At 41.6% G+C, this 14580-nt stretch overlaps 1 protein-coding gene across 1 annotated transcript; it reads right to left on the bottom strand.

Moving 5' to 3' along the window:
• Positions 1–4338: 4338 nt before the first annotated feature.
• On the bottom strand, positions 4339–14580 carry LRIT1 (leucine rich repeat, Ig-like and transmembrane domains 1; the record flags this gene model as incomplete). The annotated part of the gene is made up of 4 exons (XM_084264344.1): positions 4339–5324; positions 7723–8028; positions 11499–11965; positions 14459–14580. 4 exons carry the CDS (start codon positions 14578–14580, stop codon positions 4339–4341), a joined length of 1881 nt encoding a protein of 626 aa, XP_084120470.1.

Raw genomic sequence — 14580 nt, 5'->3', positions numbered from 1 at the left:
AGGTGCAGGCTGAAGTTGGGTATTTCACATGTGGTGCATGTAACATCAAATGCTACTGGCTTGAAAAAGCAGCTTTGAAAAAAAGAGAAGAATGCTGTGAAAAGACTTTCCCTTCACTAATAACAGCAGCTGTACAAACTTGCAGGTCTTTCCCCAGGGTTTTTTTTTTTGAGTAACCTGGCAGGGCTTTGTGGGACACCACAGCTCCAGCTCCACCACAGAAAGTCCTATGGAGTGCTGGCAAAAGGGCACCATCAGCCCCTTTCACCCTCTGGAGAAAAGGAAAAGCTTTGTTTCTTGCTCAGGCTCAGGGGAGGAGCAGAGTCTATTTCCCACACAGAAACCATGAGCCAGGGGGGCAAACACATTCCCATGGCAGCAGCCCCACATCCCCGCCAGCAGCCCTCAGGAAACATGGATATCAACCCAAGACGGGCTGCTGCCTCTGAGAAGCTCCTGGTCATGCCCTTTGGGGTGTACACAGTTACTTCTCATCAGTTTGAGCCTTTGCTTGATAAATTCTTTCTTTTTAATTTTGTTTTAACTGCAAGGAAAATGTGGGGGATGAGGGGAGGTAAATCTTTTCCTCTGTTTTGGACAACAGTTTGCATCATTCATGGACTTTAAATCTGGCGAAGAGCCCCCTAAACCACAGTACTGCAGCACTGACTACTGATTAAAGACATGCTGAAACTTTTCACATTCCCAGAACACTCTGACGTTCAGCAACTTTGATGTCAGCTTCTACAGGAGCTGTTTAACATTTAGATTTTATTTTACCACTGGAATACTTTCAAAGTCACTCTTCAGTGCCCATTAATTTTTGAAACTATCTTGAAAAATGCCTTACTGTCCTTCTTGACATTTTTGGGTTCTTCATTTTCATTTTATTTTTTTCACAAATTTTTATGTGTGGCCACGCACATTTTTTCATCATTTAAAGACCTGTTCTAGTCTATTCTTTCTGGGCACACAGAAATAAATGTGAAAGTGACCACACAGTGCATTTATAGCTTGCCAACATCTTTAAATCACTTTGTAGAAATAAGGTGTTCATCAGCCTGAACATTAGTTTGCATTTATGGAATTTTTATACATCTGTGGAATCAAAAATATTGCAGAGCTGATATTAACCTTTGTCTTGAGCTACTCACCAGGTAATCTGGACACTTTTAAAAATGTTTGGAAAAACATGTTTCAAAACTTCAACATGTTCTTTACATCTCCACTTGTACTTCAATTACTTGCAGTACTCCTTTTTAATTACTTTGGGTACAGCATTTTATTTATATTCTGCTCAGTTCCCTCAGTTTGATAGCTGCTTTTCTCCAGATCCTTTTAAGAAAAAGAAATAGTACCATTTTTTTCAGTATAGTTCAGAGCTATTTGGACTAATTTTAAAACACTATTACCTTCTTTTTAAAACTTTATACTTAATTTTTCAATTTTATACTAATCATCTTTTCAAAATAAGTCTAAAAAGATACTGTGGTAGGAGGGGCTTGACTTTGTTATAAATCACATGAAGTGCCCATGGAGTGGCTCATAACTGCTGGGCAGCCAGGGCACCCTCCTGCCTAATGCAGGTGGACAGTTACTTTATTTCTAAGCATTGTTGAAGCAGTCCAGCTTTCAGCTGAGAATGAATTTTTAAATAATTTATTAGTGAAAGTAGGGAACATTGTACTCATTTGATCAATAGTTTGAAACTTCACCCTCAGTTTAGCAAGTAGAGGGTTTCTCTCCTGGCAGACATCAGAAGACACAGAGCTTATGCAAGTTTCTATCTATTGCCTATCTTGTGTGAATCACCAGTGCAGTAGAGAGGGAGGCTTGTTTGGGAGCAGCAGCAGTTGAGATGCTAAACTGTGATATCTCACCTGTGATACAGTGAGAATAGCCATAGGAAATAGAAAAGAAAAAGTGTGTTTGTTCTACTTGGGATCAGTATTTATTCAAAGTGAAAAAATATCCAATAGAGTCTGTAAAACTTAGCACATCCCCAGTGAATGTCACAGGATGACCTCTCCATCCTCCGTTCCCTGCCAGCACAGAATGACAGCGCTGGCCCAGCCACTGCCTCTTCCACTGCAGACTCACAGACCACCTGTCGGATCACAGGCACAGGCAGAGTGGGAGAGCTTAGAATTGCCAGGGCTGGATGCAGGAAGTTACCCTGCTCATGCCTCCAGGCCACTGAAAGGTAAATGTACCTTTTGTTCCCAGTCAGACCCTGCAAACCTGACTTACAGGAAAGTCCTTGGGCAGTAGGTCCACTCCATTCACCACAGGAGAGCTTAGCACAGCCTTGATTCTTCAGGGCTAGGTCATCCATGTCAGGCTGATTTCTGCACTGTGCAGTGATGTGGGTAGGAATCATGGTCATACAGCATTCCTTGCAACTTATCCCAAAAACCACTATTTTTGTTCTACCTTGGAGAGAGAGAGACTCTAAAAATCATCCTGGGACATACAACAGTATAAGTAATTAATAGATCTATTACATACTACATATTTCATCAATTCATTTGTTGTATTAAAATACATAATTTTGTACAATGTTTTTGCAACCTAAAAATTTAAGCCAGATGTAGCATGCAATATCTCATACAGGGATTGACAAATCCCAATACAAGAGAAGTTCTTTATTATTAATGTAAGGAATACAGGGAGTCCTATCAGAAAACAGTGTTATGTGTCCCCTGTTGCGAGTATTTATGTTGAGATCAAATGACTTGCTTTTTCCATCAGGCCAAGTAATCTGACATAACTGAAACCCTCTACACAAAGAGGACTTGCAAAATCCACACAGGGCTCCATTCCAACCAGTGAATTTTGTTAAACCAATGCTGTATGTATGCACCAGAATGTGAGTGGAGATCCTTCCAATACTTTCACAAATACATATTTCAAAGCAATTCAGCAAGCTTTACCAGTTAGCATTCCAACTTGGCTGGATCCCTTCCATTTAACATTTGGCAGATCATAGGTAATTTTCTTCACGAAGAATATTTATTACAAAAAGAAAAACATTATATACATTATTACTACATGAAGGACTGGAGTAGAAAATTATATAGCTGGGAAGTGCTTTGTGATAAGCACTCAGATCCAACTTCCAGTGGAGCTGCGGGACTTAAAATAACTGGTCAGCTCACCCTGGCTATGAAAGTACATTTAGATGAATATTAGACAATTTTCTTGAACTTGTAAACTGTTTGAAACCCAAAAATCTACACTGAGCCTCTGCCACCACTGATTCCCCAGTGGAAGTATGGCTGATGTGCACCTGGCCAGCAGTCAACTACCAACCGCATCACAGACCCCTGCTCTGCATGGAACAAGGTATTTCCGTGACCAAACCACGAGTGCCTGGCAGAGCCCTTGGCTCTTCACCACCTGTTTTGCCTGGAGAGCTGGCAGCAATGACAGGGCTGGTCAGGGGGGGGTTTGCAGAACTGTCTAATGTAGGTTTCCCCATATGATTACAAAGCATTACACCACCACACACAATTTGCAGAGTAGGACATTGTATGATTTTAACTAGCACTGCTGATATAAAACATACTCTACTAACTACAATACAACTAGAAAATACCAGCTAGGCCTGATACTGAAAGACCTGTGCAGAACTGCTGTTCAAGAAAATCTTAAGAATAATGTTCAGGGGCAAAATGCAATCACAAAATGCTCTCTATTAAGTATTCTTAGGAGCGAATTGGGGTTTGTCTCTTGATTTCTATCTCCTTTGCACATTTCTCTGAATTCAGAGCACAGAGCTGTTATTATGTCGGACATACCAAAAAGGGCTGCTGTGCATCTGCATCTTGTGATCTATTAAGCATCAAGCTGCATGTTTCATGCAAGCATGGGGGATGTAAAAGGTGAGACTCTCAATCTTCACCCTTGCAGATATTTATATTAAAATTACTAAGCAGTCCCCTGTTTGTCAACCGAAAGAACACCAAAAGAACTGAAAATAAAATACTTAGCATATTGCAGAGAAGCTACTAAACAACATCAAGCAGAGCGCGCTCAGAAATATTGCTTAATGTCCTCACACTCAGTGTGCACGCTTCATTTTACGAAAATAAAAGTGGTCCAGGAGAATGAGGCTATTATCATAGGAGCTTTTGACTGGGTACAAAACAACACACCCCAAGTGGGATGAGCAACATGTTTCTGTAAAGCTGGGGCACCATCTACCCTCTTGCATCCTCCTCTGGAACATATCAGAGCCAGAAGCATCAACAGGGTGGCCTGTTGCACTGGAGCAGAGAGTTGCATATACCGCCACGTGCTTTCCACCTAACAAGCCAACAATCAGCCTAGCTGCTATCAGCAGAAGTATTCATTAGGTTGCCCTTCTATCTTTGGTATTGCTTCTGAGTCCACACTGGATCGGGCAGACAGCAACCTGTTTGACTCGTCGGGGGTATGTCTAGTCAAGTATTCTCCTTCCACCCCTTTTGCCTTGGCCCCAGGAGACAGGCTTTCAAAGGTGACATAGGATTCCTGAATTTCCTTGGGTTTCCGCACAAAGCACTTTTTGCAGCGCCTTTTCAGTGCACCACAGCAGACCACCAGTGTCAGAGGAACAGCAATGACACAGGCCACACTGATGACGACAACATTGATGAGCTTCTGGGTCCCTCCTGCACTGGCAACTTCATCCGTGGAAAATATGATGCATTGCTCCTTCCTGGGGATCAGCCCTTTCACGCAGACGCACACGATGTATTTGGTCTTTGGCAGCAGCCCATAAATGGTGACCTTGGTCTTCCCTGGCTCCACGTTGATCCGTCGCATGTCTCTCTCTCCAAAGATGGCATAGAGGACGCTGAACACCGTCGTGTTCTTCGCCAGTGGAGCCTTCCAGGCCAGGGTGATACTCTGGTCAGTGTCTCCTATCACTCTGACGGACCTCACAATTCTTTCTGGCTCCTGCTGACTGGTAGGTGGGCTCGCCAGCAGGTTTCTGGGGTTGCTGTCTTGTGCTACATCTGGGAGGAGGAGGCCCTCTCCAGTGCCCACTCCATCCCCCAGGGTAGGCACAGTGGAGGTGGTGATAACATACCTTGCCACTAGCTTGTCATTGTAGGCAGCTGCCTCCATCCCACTCGCCTTCCCGCTCCATGCACCTTTGGCATTAGAGTTAGGATCATCTGTGCTTTCTGAGTCTGTGATGATGAGAGATATGAACGCCTCTGTTGCCCCCAGAAAATTCTTTGCCTTACAGATGTACTCGCCAGAGTCTAGATAAGAGACCACAGGCAGGCCCAGAATAGACCAGCTCATCCCATCACTGGAAATCTCTTGATGAACTGCAAGGAAGGGAAAATGTAAAATAAATAGGCAATAATCAACAGAATTAATAACAAGTTCTGTAAAATACTGATTCAGTCACCCAAATGTCTGCTTGGTACAGCAGAATCATAATTTCTTTTTGCCACCAAGAGCATTGCAAAATACAAATAAATCCAAGAAACACTACAATTGTTACGCTGAGATTCACATTGCTTCAGATGAAATATACGTGAAGTATTTGATGCTATTTCCTCTCAACTGATGTACAATTTGAAAACAAAACTGGAAAGGCTCTTCCATTTAAAAAAAGCTTGAAAGCTTTTATGTAGGTACAATACGTAAAAGAGTGAAGGAGTAGGCAGTAACACAACCTAGATGTATTCCTCTGAGTCCCAGAAATGCAAAAAGTGGAAATTTTTTTCTAAAAAACATATACATAGACTGGTCTAGAGTATATGGAGAAAAATGGCTCAAAAATAATATCCCCTTTATAGGTAAATTAGTGCAGGTTTTTATATTGAGCCAAACACAGGGAAGTTAGACCTCTTGCCACTGAACAATACATACACAACTGAGTGTTGATTTTCTCACTTGGTTTACTAGGAGGCTAAAACTAGCTTTTTTGCCTTTTTCTATTTGTGCAGAAAAAGAGCTGGGATCATGGAGAAGGGTAAATCACCTACTTTGTTACCTAACCAGCCTACTTAGGATGAAGACGTACTATCTCTGCCCTTTCCCACTGAAAGGTAAACCAGGGAGATGTCTGAAAGACAAAGGTAAGACAGGATGCAAGCTTCTCAAAAGCCCTCATGGGGTCAGGATCCAGCCTTGGCAATCAGTGCACATTCCAATGGCAGTGAAATACAATGGTAGCAGAAGTTACTTTTTCAGTTTAATTATTTATTGAATGGGTATATTAAAAACCATAAAGCTACTGGTCTTCCTATGGCACTTTCCCATACATAAAGTCTCCTCCTTTTCTCACTCCTTTCTATGCAGCACACCGTTTCAGTCGTATTACAGCACTGGCACAGAAGCTGACATTGCTGAGAAATGTATATTTTCAGCCAATTTTTTATTGAAAGGTGCTAAAGTCTGATTTAATGGGGCACAAAATACATCTTTCTCAGTTGCAGCTCAAAGTAAACTCAGCATACGCTTTCAGGAAAGCATTCTCTGTTTTATTTTTTGTTGTGGTTCTCTCTCAAGTGTAGGAAGGATGTTTGCAGCATGATGAGTAGACGTTACCATTATGAGGAGCTGCTCTGCTACTTCCTGCAGATCATGCACAACAGAGCAATGACTTGTGCAGATCCCAAAAAAGGATATTTACTACAAGTGGGTCTACTGCTATGAAAGAAGAATGCTCTCTCCCCTGTTTCTTTGCACTGAAGAGCCCTTTGAAGGTCAGACAGCAAAGTTAGCAATTTATCTGCTGAGTTTAGGCCCTCTACAAAATTTAGGGCCAAGCCTGTGAGACAGTTGCATTCATGGAAGGTTGAAGGCATGAAGGTTCAGGTCCTGCTCTAAAACCTCTAAGGCAAAAAGTTAAGGACAACTGCTTTGAGTGCAGCAAAAAGTTTCTGCCAATTCCCCAAATACTAAAAGACTAACATTGCAATGTGGACCCAATCATTCTTGCGAATGGAAATGAAAACAGTGACTGTTTGAAGGCCTCCCCCACAAGAAGGTGAGCAAAGAGGAGGGACCTTGTCAACATTTCTCATACACAGCATTTTCTCAGGAGACCTTGTCAATCCGTCAGAAGTGAACCATTATTCACTGTCACTGAAGTATCGTATCCTTCAGCAGTTTAATGGCTCTTTCCTCTTTAAATATATCAGTAATGTTGCATGTTTGCAATTATTTCTTTGCCACAGCAGGTTTGAATTCCAGTTGAATTCCTGTCAGACATCACTCTGGCAGAAACGTTTACTAACTGATAAGTAATAGCTCATCATTACTCTCAAAGACCCATAAAATAATCCACTGTGAAGCCTTTTCAGTGGCTGAATACCTAAGTAATTAATCTAAAAAGTTCTCTTTCTACAGATGGACATATTTCTTTAGGTCCAAGAGATCTGCAGAAAACCCTTTGACTCATCTCACCACCATCACAATTGTAATGAAACAAAGCAAACCCAACTTTTTATACATGGCCGTATACATTTACCTGGGGATATTTGCATCAACATGTAAATAATTTTGCAGTCTAAAGATAATCACAATGCTACAGTGAATTATACAAGATTGGGAATTATAGTGAATTTTAATTTTGCACCTCTTTCTTCTTCTTTCTGTAGGAAGGATCCACTGTCGTAGAAGCTTCCCTTTGCTGTATAGTCTGTAGAAAATAAAAGTGCAGGTCTCCCTCTTTCCTTACATGTGTATGAAGAAAGCTTAAACCAAACCCACCTGTGCCATTCAGTTGAGCACCATCAGCCCTTCTCCAGCTGAGCTCAGGGATGGGCACCCCTGTTGTTCCACATCGCAGCAGCACAGTGCTGCCCAGGATGGTCTTTACTTTGGCTACAGACGTATGTACAACGGGACTCTGACACTTCCTTAGCTCAACTTGGCTGAAGAAGACACCTGCGAGGCTCCGGGGTGTGAAGCATTTCAGCCTGGGCTCAATGAATGCGATGTTAGGAGACTGAAAATTTAGGAAATGGACCATTTCATAGAGACTGCAGTCACATACCCAAGGATTGTCTTGCAAGCCTGTCAAAATAAATCAGAACACTAAGTCACTCCAAGAGAACCTTTTGTTTCCGTCACTTTTGTTCCTATTTCTCAGTAGAACAAACTGTGATAGGCTCCCACAGTCTGCCTGGCAAGGACTGCCTGTGCACATGCAGGGATATGCAGGGGGGCCGTTGTTGGCTGAGCTTGATGGATCCCACAGTTGCCAGTTAGTAGAATGGAATAAATATGGTTTGCTAAGGTATCTCAAAATCTGGAGCTGAAATCATATTCTTTAAGTTCAAAGAAGGATTATTCATGTAATGAAAACATCACTGTTTATGCAGATAAAGAAGCAAAACAAGAAGTTGTTAGAAACAACATCTCTTTCCAGGATGGATAAAACAAGTGGCCATAGGGGAGGGTTGGTTTGTTTTAGGATGTGGATTTTTTTGGTATGAAGAGGCTACAGAGTCTCAGATAGACTAGGAAATTCTTCTCACTGGAGATTATTAAAATATTAGCCAGGTTATCAGGACAACTGTCAGGCCTGCAATAGGTGTAGGTGATCCTACTTGACACTAAGAGTTCTCTTCCAGCCCTGTTATTATAATTATTTCATTATTTTAGCAATCAGTTGATTTTCCTGAAATACTAATTTACATCGATTAGAGGAAAGAACTGTTTTAAAGAGTAAATTGAAAAATATACATTATGGTACATAAAAGGATATAAACAGACAATAAGTATATTAAGAATATACACATAGAAAGGTATGTATTGAAGAATACACTCCTGTTTCAGAGACCCAGAGGGTTTCTCTTTTTTCTTTTTTCTGCTATCTCAGTGTGTGCTTGTTGAACTCAAATTCTGAAAAAAGAGACATTATTAAAAATAGATCTGTGAAGATGACACCGAAAAAGCAAAACCAGAACTAGGGCAAGGCAGGAACAGCAGTTGCTGCATTCTGATTAAATCTGTGTCATCCTACTTACAGTCATCTGTTCTGTGGATAGTTTATGGTCTCCAACGACCTTTGTTAGCAGAACTGGCACTGGGGATATTTATACCACCTAGGCATGCATTTGAAGCCTAAGCCAGGAGCACAGCACCCGAGGCCTCCTCCCTGCTACAGGAGGGAGCTTTGCTTCTTCCAAGGCGGATTCACCTTTTCTTTTCCACAGGCAGCCCGAGGACATAGCTCAGGGCTGGCAACTGCCTGAAAGGAAAGAGTACTAATATTCCCTTGATTTCCAGCAGTTGGAAAGAAGAGCTGCCCACTCTGTGGTGTCCACTTTCACTGCAGCAGTAGTCATGCAAGCTATGGCTTTCTGGCAAGAACCAAGTTTTGATGCAAGCACAGAAGATGCATCACAAGGCTCCATGAGCACCAAGGAGCTGATTGAATTTTCTAGAGTCATCAGAAACACAGGGTCAACCAAAAATGCCTCAGGCCTCAAATAAACTGTTTTACAAGCTGCTGAAAATCTCTTGCTGAGAGGATCCTATGCAGGCTTGGAAGGGGATGTGAAAATGGTGGCCTTTGGTGGGAGGCCATTCCTTATAAATTGATATATTAAAGTTAAGGAGACTATGAAGAATAAAAGATCAGAGTTTGGCTTTGATTTTTTAATGGCATTCTTGCTAAGCAGCTTACTTCTGACTTCATACAATAGATAATTTATTCCAGATTCCCTGGCCCCAACCCCAGTTGATAGTGCAGCACCCCCAAAGCCCCAGTAAGCCCTTTGTGGCCCTTCATGGCACAGTCCTGTGGGCTCACAAGGGCAATCCTCATGTGAAAAGGCTTGGAGTCTACAAACAAGGGACCTGAAGAAGAGTCACAATGATGCACTGTAGCCAAAGGAAGGGGCTAGGCTGACCCTTTATTATTCATGGATTTTTTTATGCCTCCATGAGAAACAGTCATGGGCAGAGTGAAACAGAAATGTGCAGCTGTGTTCTCCCATCCTGCTCCTGTGAGGGACATGCATTTCAGATACCTGGTCCCTATGGGTGTCAGCAGAGTAGGACCCAGGAGCTGGAGTGTCTATGCATTACCATATTAATCTTAGCACTACACTCATTGCCTACATGAATTTTTTAGGATGCTGGCACAAACAACATGTTCACAGCTGGCTCTGTAAACACTCAGGTTGGCCATGAGCATCACGGCATGATCTGTTCTAAACAAAATACTCTCCCAATCTATTTTGAGTAGAACATTTTTACACGTAATTTGACTCTAAAAATAAAGAAAGAAAAGACTGTGATCTAGGCAGTGTCTTGTCATGTCACAAATGAAATGGGCAATCCCAAACATCCACCTTTGTCTTAAAAATCTTGATACCACATCTGACAAAAGAAGATGATGAAACACCTACTCCTCTCCTGATGTTAATGAATCCGTAAACAACATCTGCTAAGGACCATAAAAGCTTTGTAAATGGTAATTTGAATTTTTGTAAAGTCTTGTGCCTCTTTCCACTGCAATCTGGTTTTAAAAACTTACCCCCCTAAATTTATCCCGAGAACAACGAGCAGAGTGAACGAAAACTTTTGATTTCTCTGATGACATTATCAGCAACTGCCTGAACTCCCATCTGTGGCTGTAGAGGCAGTACACACAGATGCACACCACCCCCCACCCCCACAGATCCAACACAGTCAGTGGAGCTGGGTCAGCTCATAGCGAGCGACGACAGCAGATGGCAACAGCTCTGAACCATCATCACCCTGCCATGGATTTGAACCAGTGAACCATGGCTAAAAGGCTGAGTGGTAATCCCCTGTACTAGTAAATGTGCCCAAAATCTCATCTGGAGATACTGCAACTGAGAGGATTCAAGAGACTCATCTGTAATATGCCCTCTGACACAAAAAATGGACAATTGCCCCAAAACCGTATTTCTGAGGAGCCCAGAATTGTCACCAAAAAGTGGATTCTCATAACTTTATAGATGCCCTTGAAGGCAGAGGTATCATAGTGGCTTTGAGGAGTCTAGGGTTTAATTTTGTGTTAACAGATAAACCAGGCTCTGGAAAGAGACAAACCGGTAGTCCTGACCCAATTTTATGCTCAGTGATGGGTGTATTCCTCTTTAATTGGATATAACGACTATCTATCTTTTTATTTTGTGCTGCTTAAAAGGGATTGATTCCATAGTAACTGTTAGAAAAGAGCACGTGAATGATGTGAAGCTCTAGTTATATTTGCATATCTGTCAAAAATGGCAGTGCCAATAAATAAAAAGGGCTTCAGCAAGGGTCCCCAGTTTTGTGTTACAAACTTTCAAGCAAGTGGTGAAGTTTATGGTGTAATAACCTGGATGTGAGGAGTCTGAGGTGAGTTTGTTAATATGTAAATGAATTTGCACACTTTATATGGGGTATTAAATTGTACACAGCAGTGTACCTGTTCTGGTAACCACAGAGGGTGAAAATGCTGCAATGAGATCTGGAACTCTTGACATCTGTGCCCCCTGCAAAAGAACAGGCACTTCTCTTACCTAGGATGATCTTGGAGTTATCATTGGGGAAATAAGGAACAGCCTGAAGGTTGGCCCAGGTGGCAATAAGAGCCTGAGGAAGAGTCATCAGCTTATTGCTAGACAGGTCCAGGTATGTGATATTCTTGACATAACGGGCAGCATCTGGAGGGATTGAAGTAAGTTCATTGTTGTGCAAATCCAGAAGCCTCAGCTGTGGCATGTCAGCCAGGGTTTCCCAGGGAAATGATATTAAGTCATTCCCATCCAGTCTCAGCTCCTGCAAGCGACGGAGGCCCTTGAAGGTGATCCCACTGAGGCTGGCCAGGGAGTTATAGGGCATCCAGAGGTACTCCAGGTTGTGGAGCCCATGGAAAGCCTCTCCTGGCACCCTGCGGATGGCTGTCTTTTCTATCCGAAGCTTGGATGTGTCTACAGGGATGTTCACGGGAGTGAGGGTCATCTCTGGGTCATTGCACAGCACCGTCCTGGTGGGGAAACACAAACACACATGTGATTTAACTTGTATTTTGAAAAGGTTTCGATTTTGATCTGTCTTTCTTTTCTTATAAGCCAACTTGTGATTTCTTACTTGCTGCTGATCTCTACATCATCACCGTAAATCCATCAACACGCAGTAATTTGTATGTACCTTTTGACTGCAGAGACTGCAGTGCTGTGCCTCTCCTGGAGCAGTATGAGTGTGAGCCTGAGTCTAGCCCTTGTGGTGTTCCTGCTTTTTTTTTTTTCCTTTCAGTATCTTTTAGAGTACTTCTGATAGACAGCAGTGATAACATTCAAACACAACAGAGGATTCTAACGCATGTTAAAATAAAAGGATCCATATATTGAACACTAAAAGACAGATGAAAAGAAGCCTCACTGATGTGTGGGATAACAGAAAATTATATAGATTAAATATAGCACAGGGTATTTGGTTTGTGAAATGAAGATAAGAAAGGCTCCTAACAACTCACTGGAATTACACTACAGCAAGCTCTGCTTTACTATGAAATGATAGCAGTCACTGCACTGCACACATGTTCAGGTATGAAAGTGGAAGTGCAGAAAATTAACACTTTGGAAAATGCTATATTAAAAGCAAGGCAGATTTACATGTGTTAATTGTTCCTTCCCATTTCTAATCTGTAGAAGTCAGATCATGAAAAATCTGGGCTTCATTTTTGCAGCCCTCGTATGAAAAATTGTGACTTAGACTTTGCCAAAATGTAGGATTATAGATAGTCATGAGGAATGGAGACAAAATAGGTGTCTCAGTCTGCACTTTGATTTGCCTATCAGCAAGGAGAGAAAGGGAAGTTCTTAACAAAATACAAAGCCACCTTGCAAAACGTAACAGGTTAGACAGGCATGTCCCACTCCACTTGCTAAACAAGATACCACAAGAAATTTAATGTGATCTGTCAAGTAATATTTTCTTATCATGCTGCCTGGCTGATAAACAGAAGCTGCCAAAGACAGATTGGTTTTGACTGAAAGCAATTATTCCTCTACTATCAACAAAAACAAATAACATCACTGAACTGACAATGCAAAGCTCCTGGAATTATATATTATTTGAACTTGCTGTTAAATTGTTAATTGATAATCAAAGCATAGTACATGAGTCTGATCCAGCACTTTTGTTGTGGTATTAAATTCTGCCCACCCTCAGCTGAAAGCTGAGATTTTGAGGAAAAGGAAAATCTATCAAATAAGGAAAATCCAGAAATCCTCTTTCAAGAATATTTTGTGTGTCTGTGGGCATGTCACAAGATGTTTGATAACAGAGACACCATGGCAGTAAAACAGTGTGTTTCTCATAGTGTTCCTCAAGTATGTCAGTAAGCACTAAACATTTAATCTATGGAATAATCTCCTTCTACTAGTAAGAAATATGAATTGTAATGCAGGAAAAAAGGTGACATATATACAAATATACTTATGGATATTTGCTTTATTATCTATCTTACCAAAGCACACTACAGCATTTTCCCATCACTGAGAGGAAATTTCCCTAGGAACCGTGACATTTATGGAGCAATAATTGGCTCCCCTGCTATTGCACTCCCTTTTAACAACTGCAGGCTACTTGTGTCTCTACCACACTTCTTACTGGGAGAGTTTCTGGCATTAAACCTATTGCACCATAAAAGAGGTAAGAAAGTAGATCAATTTCATAGGCATCCAAAATATAGGGGACAGCCTTTCATTTCAGTACTGTGGTCTTGTAAGAAAAAATAAGTATTCAAAGGATCTTGCAAATACTGTATCAGCCACAAAACCTCGAGTGCTGTGAACCACACCCTATAAAAATATACCTATATTTCATTACATCAGATCATTATTTGGTGATTGCCCTTCAGAAAGAATATTTAACACAGTCTTCCAGAGAAATGCCTGTACAATGGCGTTGCATTCAAAAATGGATGCCCTTCTGGTCTTGACTTCTTTTTTAACCAAAAGTTTCCAATCTTGGAATTATTTTTATTATTATCAATCTTTTTGGTTCATTCTCATCCATAGTCTATGACTTGCCTAGAATCTCCAACTGAAGGATATTTTTTAAGTAAATGGAATCACAGCTCTTGGTACCACAACATAAACCATACCTAGTTACACTTTAGAAACAAACCAGCAGAGCAGAATAAAACCTTTTAAAACTAGCCGTTTCAGCATAAAGGTACAAAGAAGAGAAATGTTTAAATTTTATTCCCTTTTTGCTGTTGCATCAGCGGTAATTATGTCACTTCTGTTCTCACAGAGGAGATGCCGAAACGCTTTCTCTGAAATCAGCTTACTGCGTTTCCAGAAGCTAATCCTCTGCAAATAAAGCTAGAGCATAAAGCGACTGGAAAAATAATGGGCACAAGGACTGGATGCAATATTTTCTCCTCCGAGCATCCTTGCAGAGAAGAAGAAATAAAATCCCCGACACCCAAAGTAAAAGCAGCATCTCCCCTGGGGAGAGTTCGGCATACCTGGCTTTCGTCCCTTCGCTGAGGCTGTGGAAGGCGCAGCTGCACTGTGATGGGCACGAGCCGCCTGCCCGTGGCAGCCCTCCGAGCACTGTGCAGCAGAGCAGACTCACCACGATCCACAT

This window comes from Gallinula chloropus (genome assembly GCF_964237585.1).
Source record: "Gallinula chloropus genome assembly, chromosome: 5".
Taxonomy (NCBI): Eukaryota; Metazoa; Chordata; class Aves; order Gruiformes; family Rallidae; genus Gallinula; species Gallinula chloropus.
Note: the sequence above shows the minus strand (reverse complement) of the source record. Positions and strands in the feature narration are given on the sequence as shown.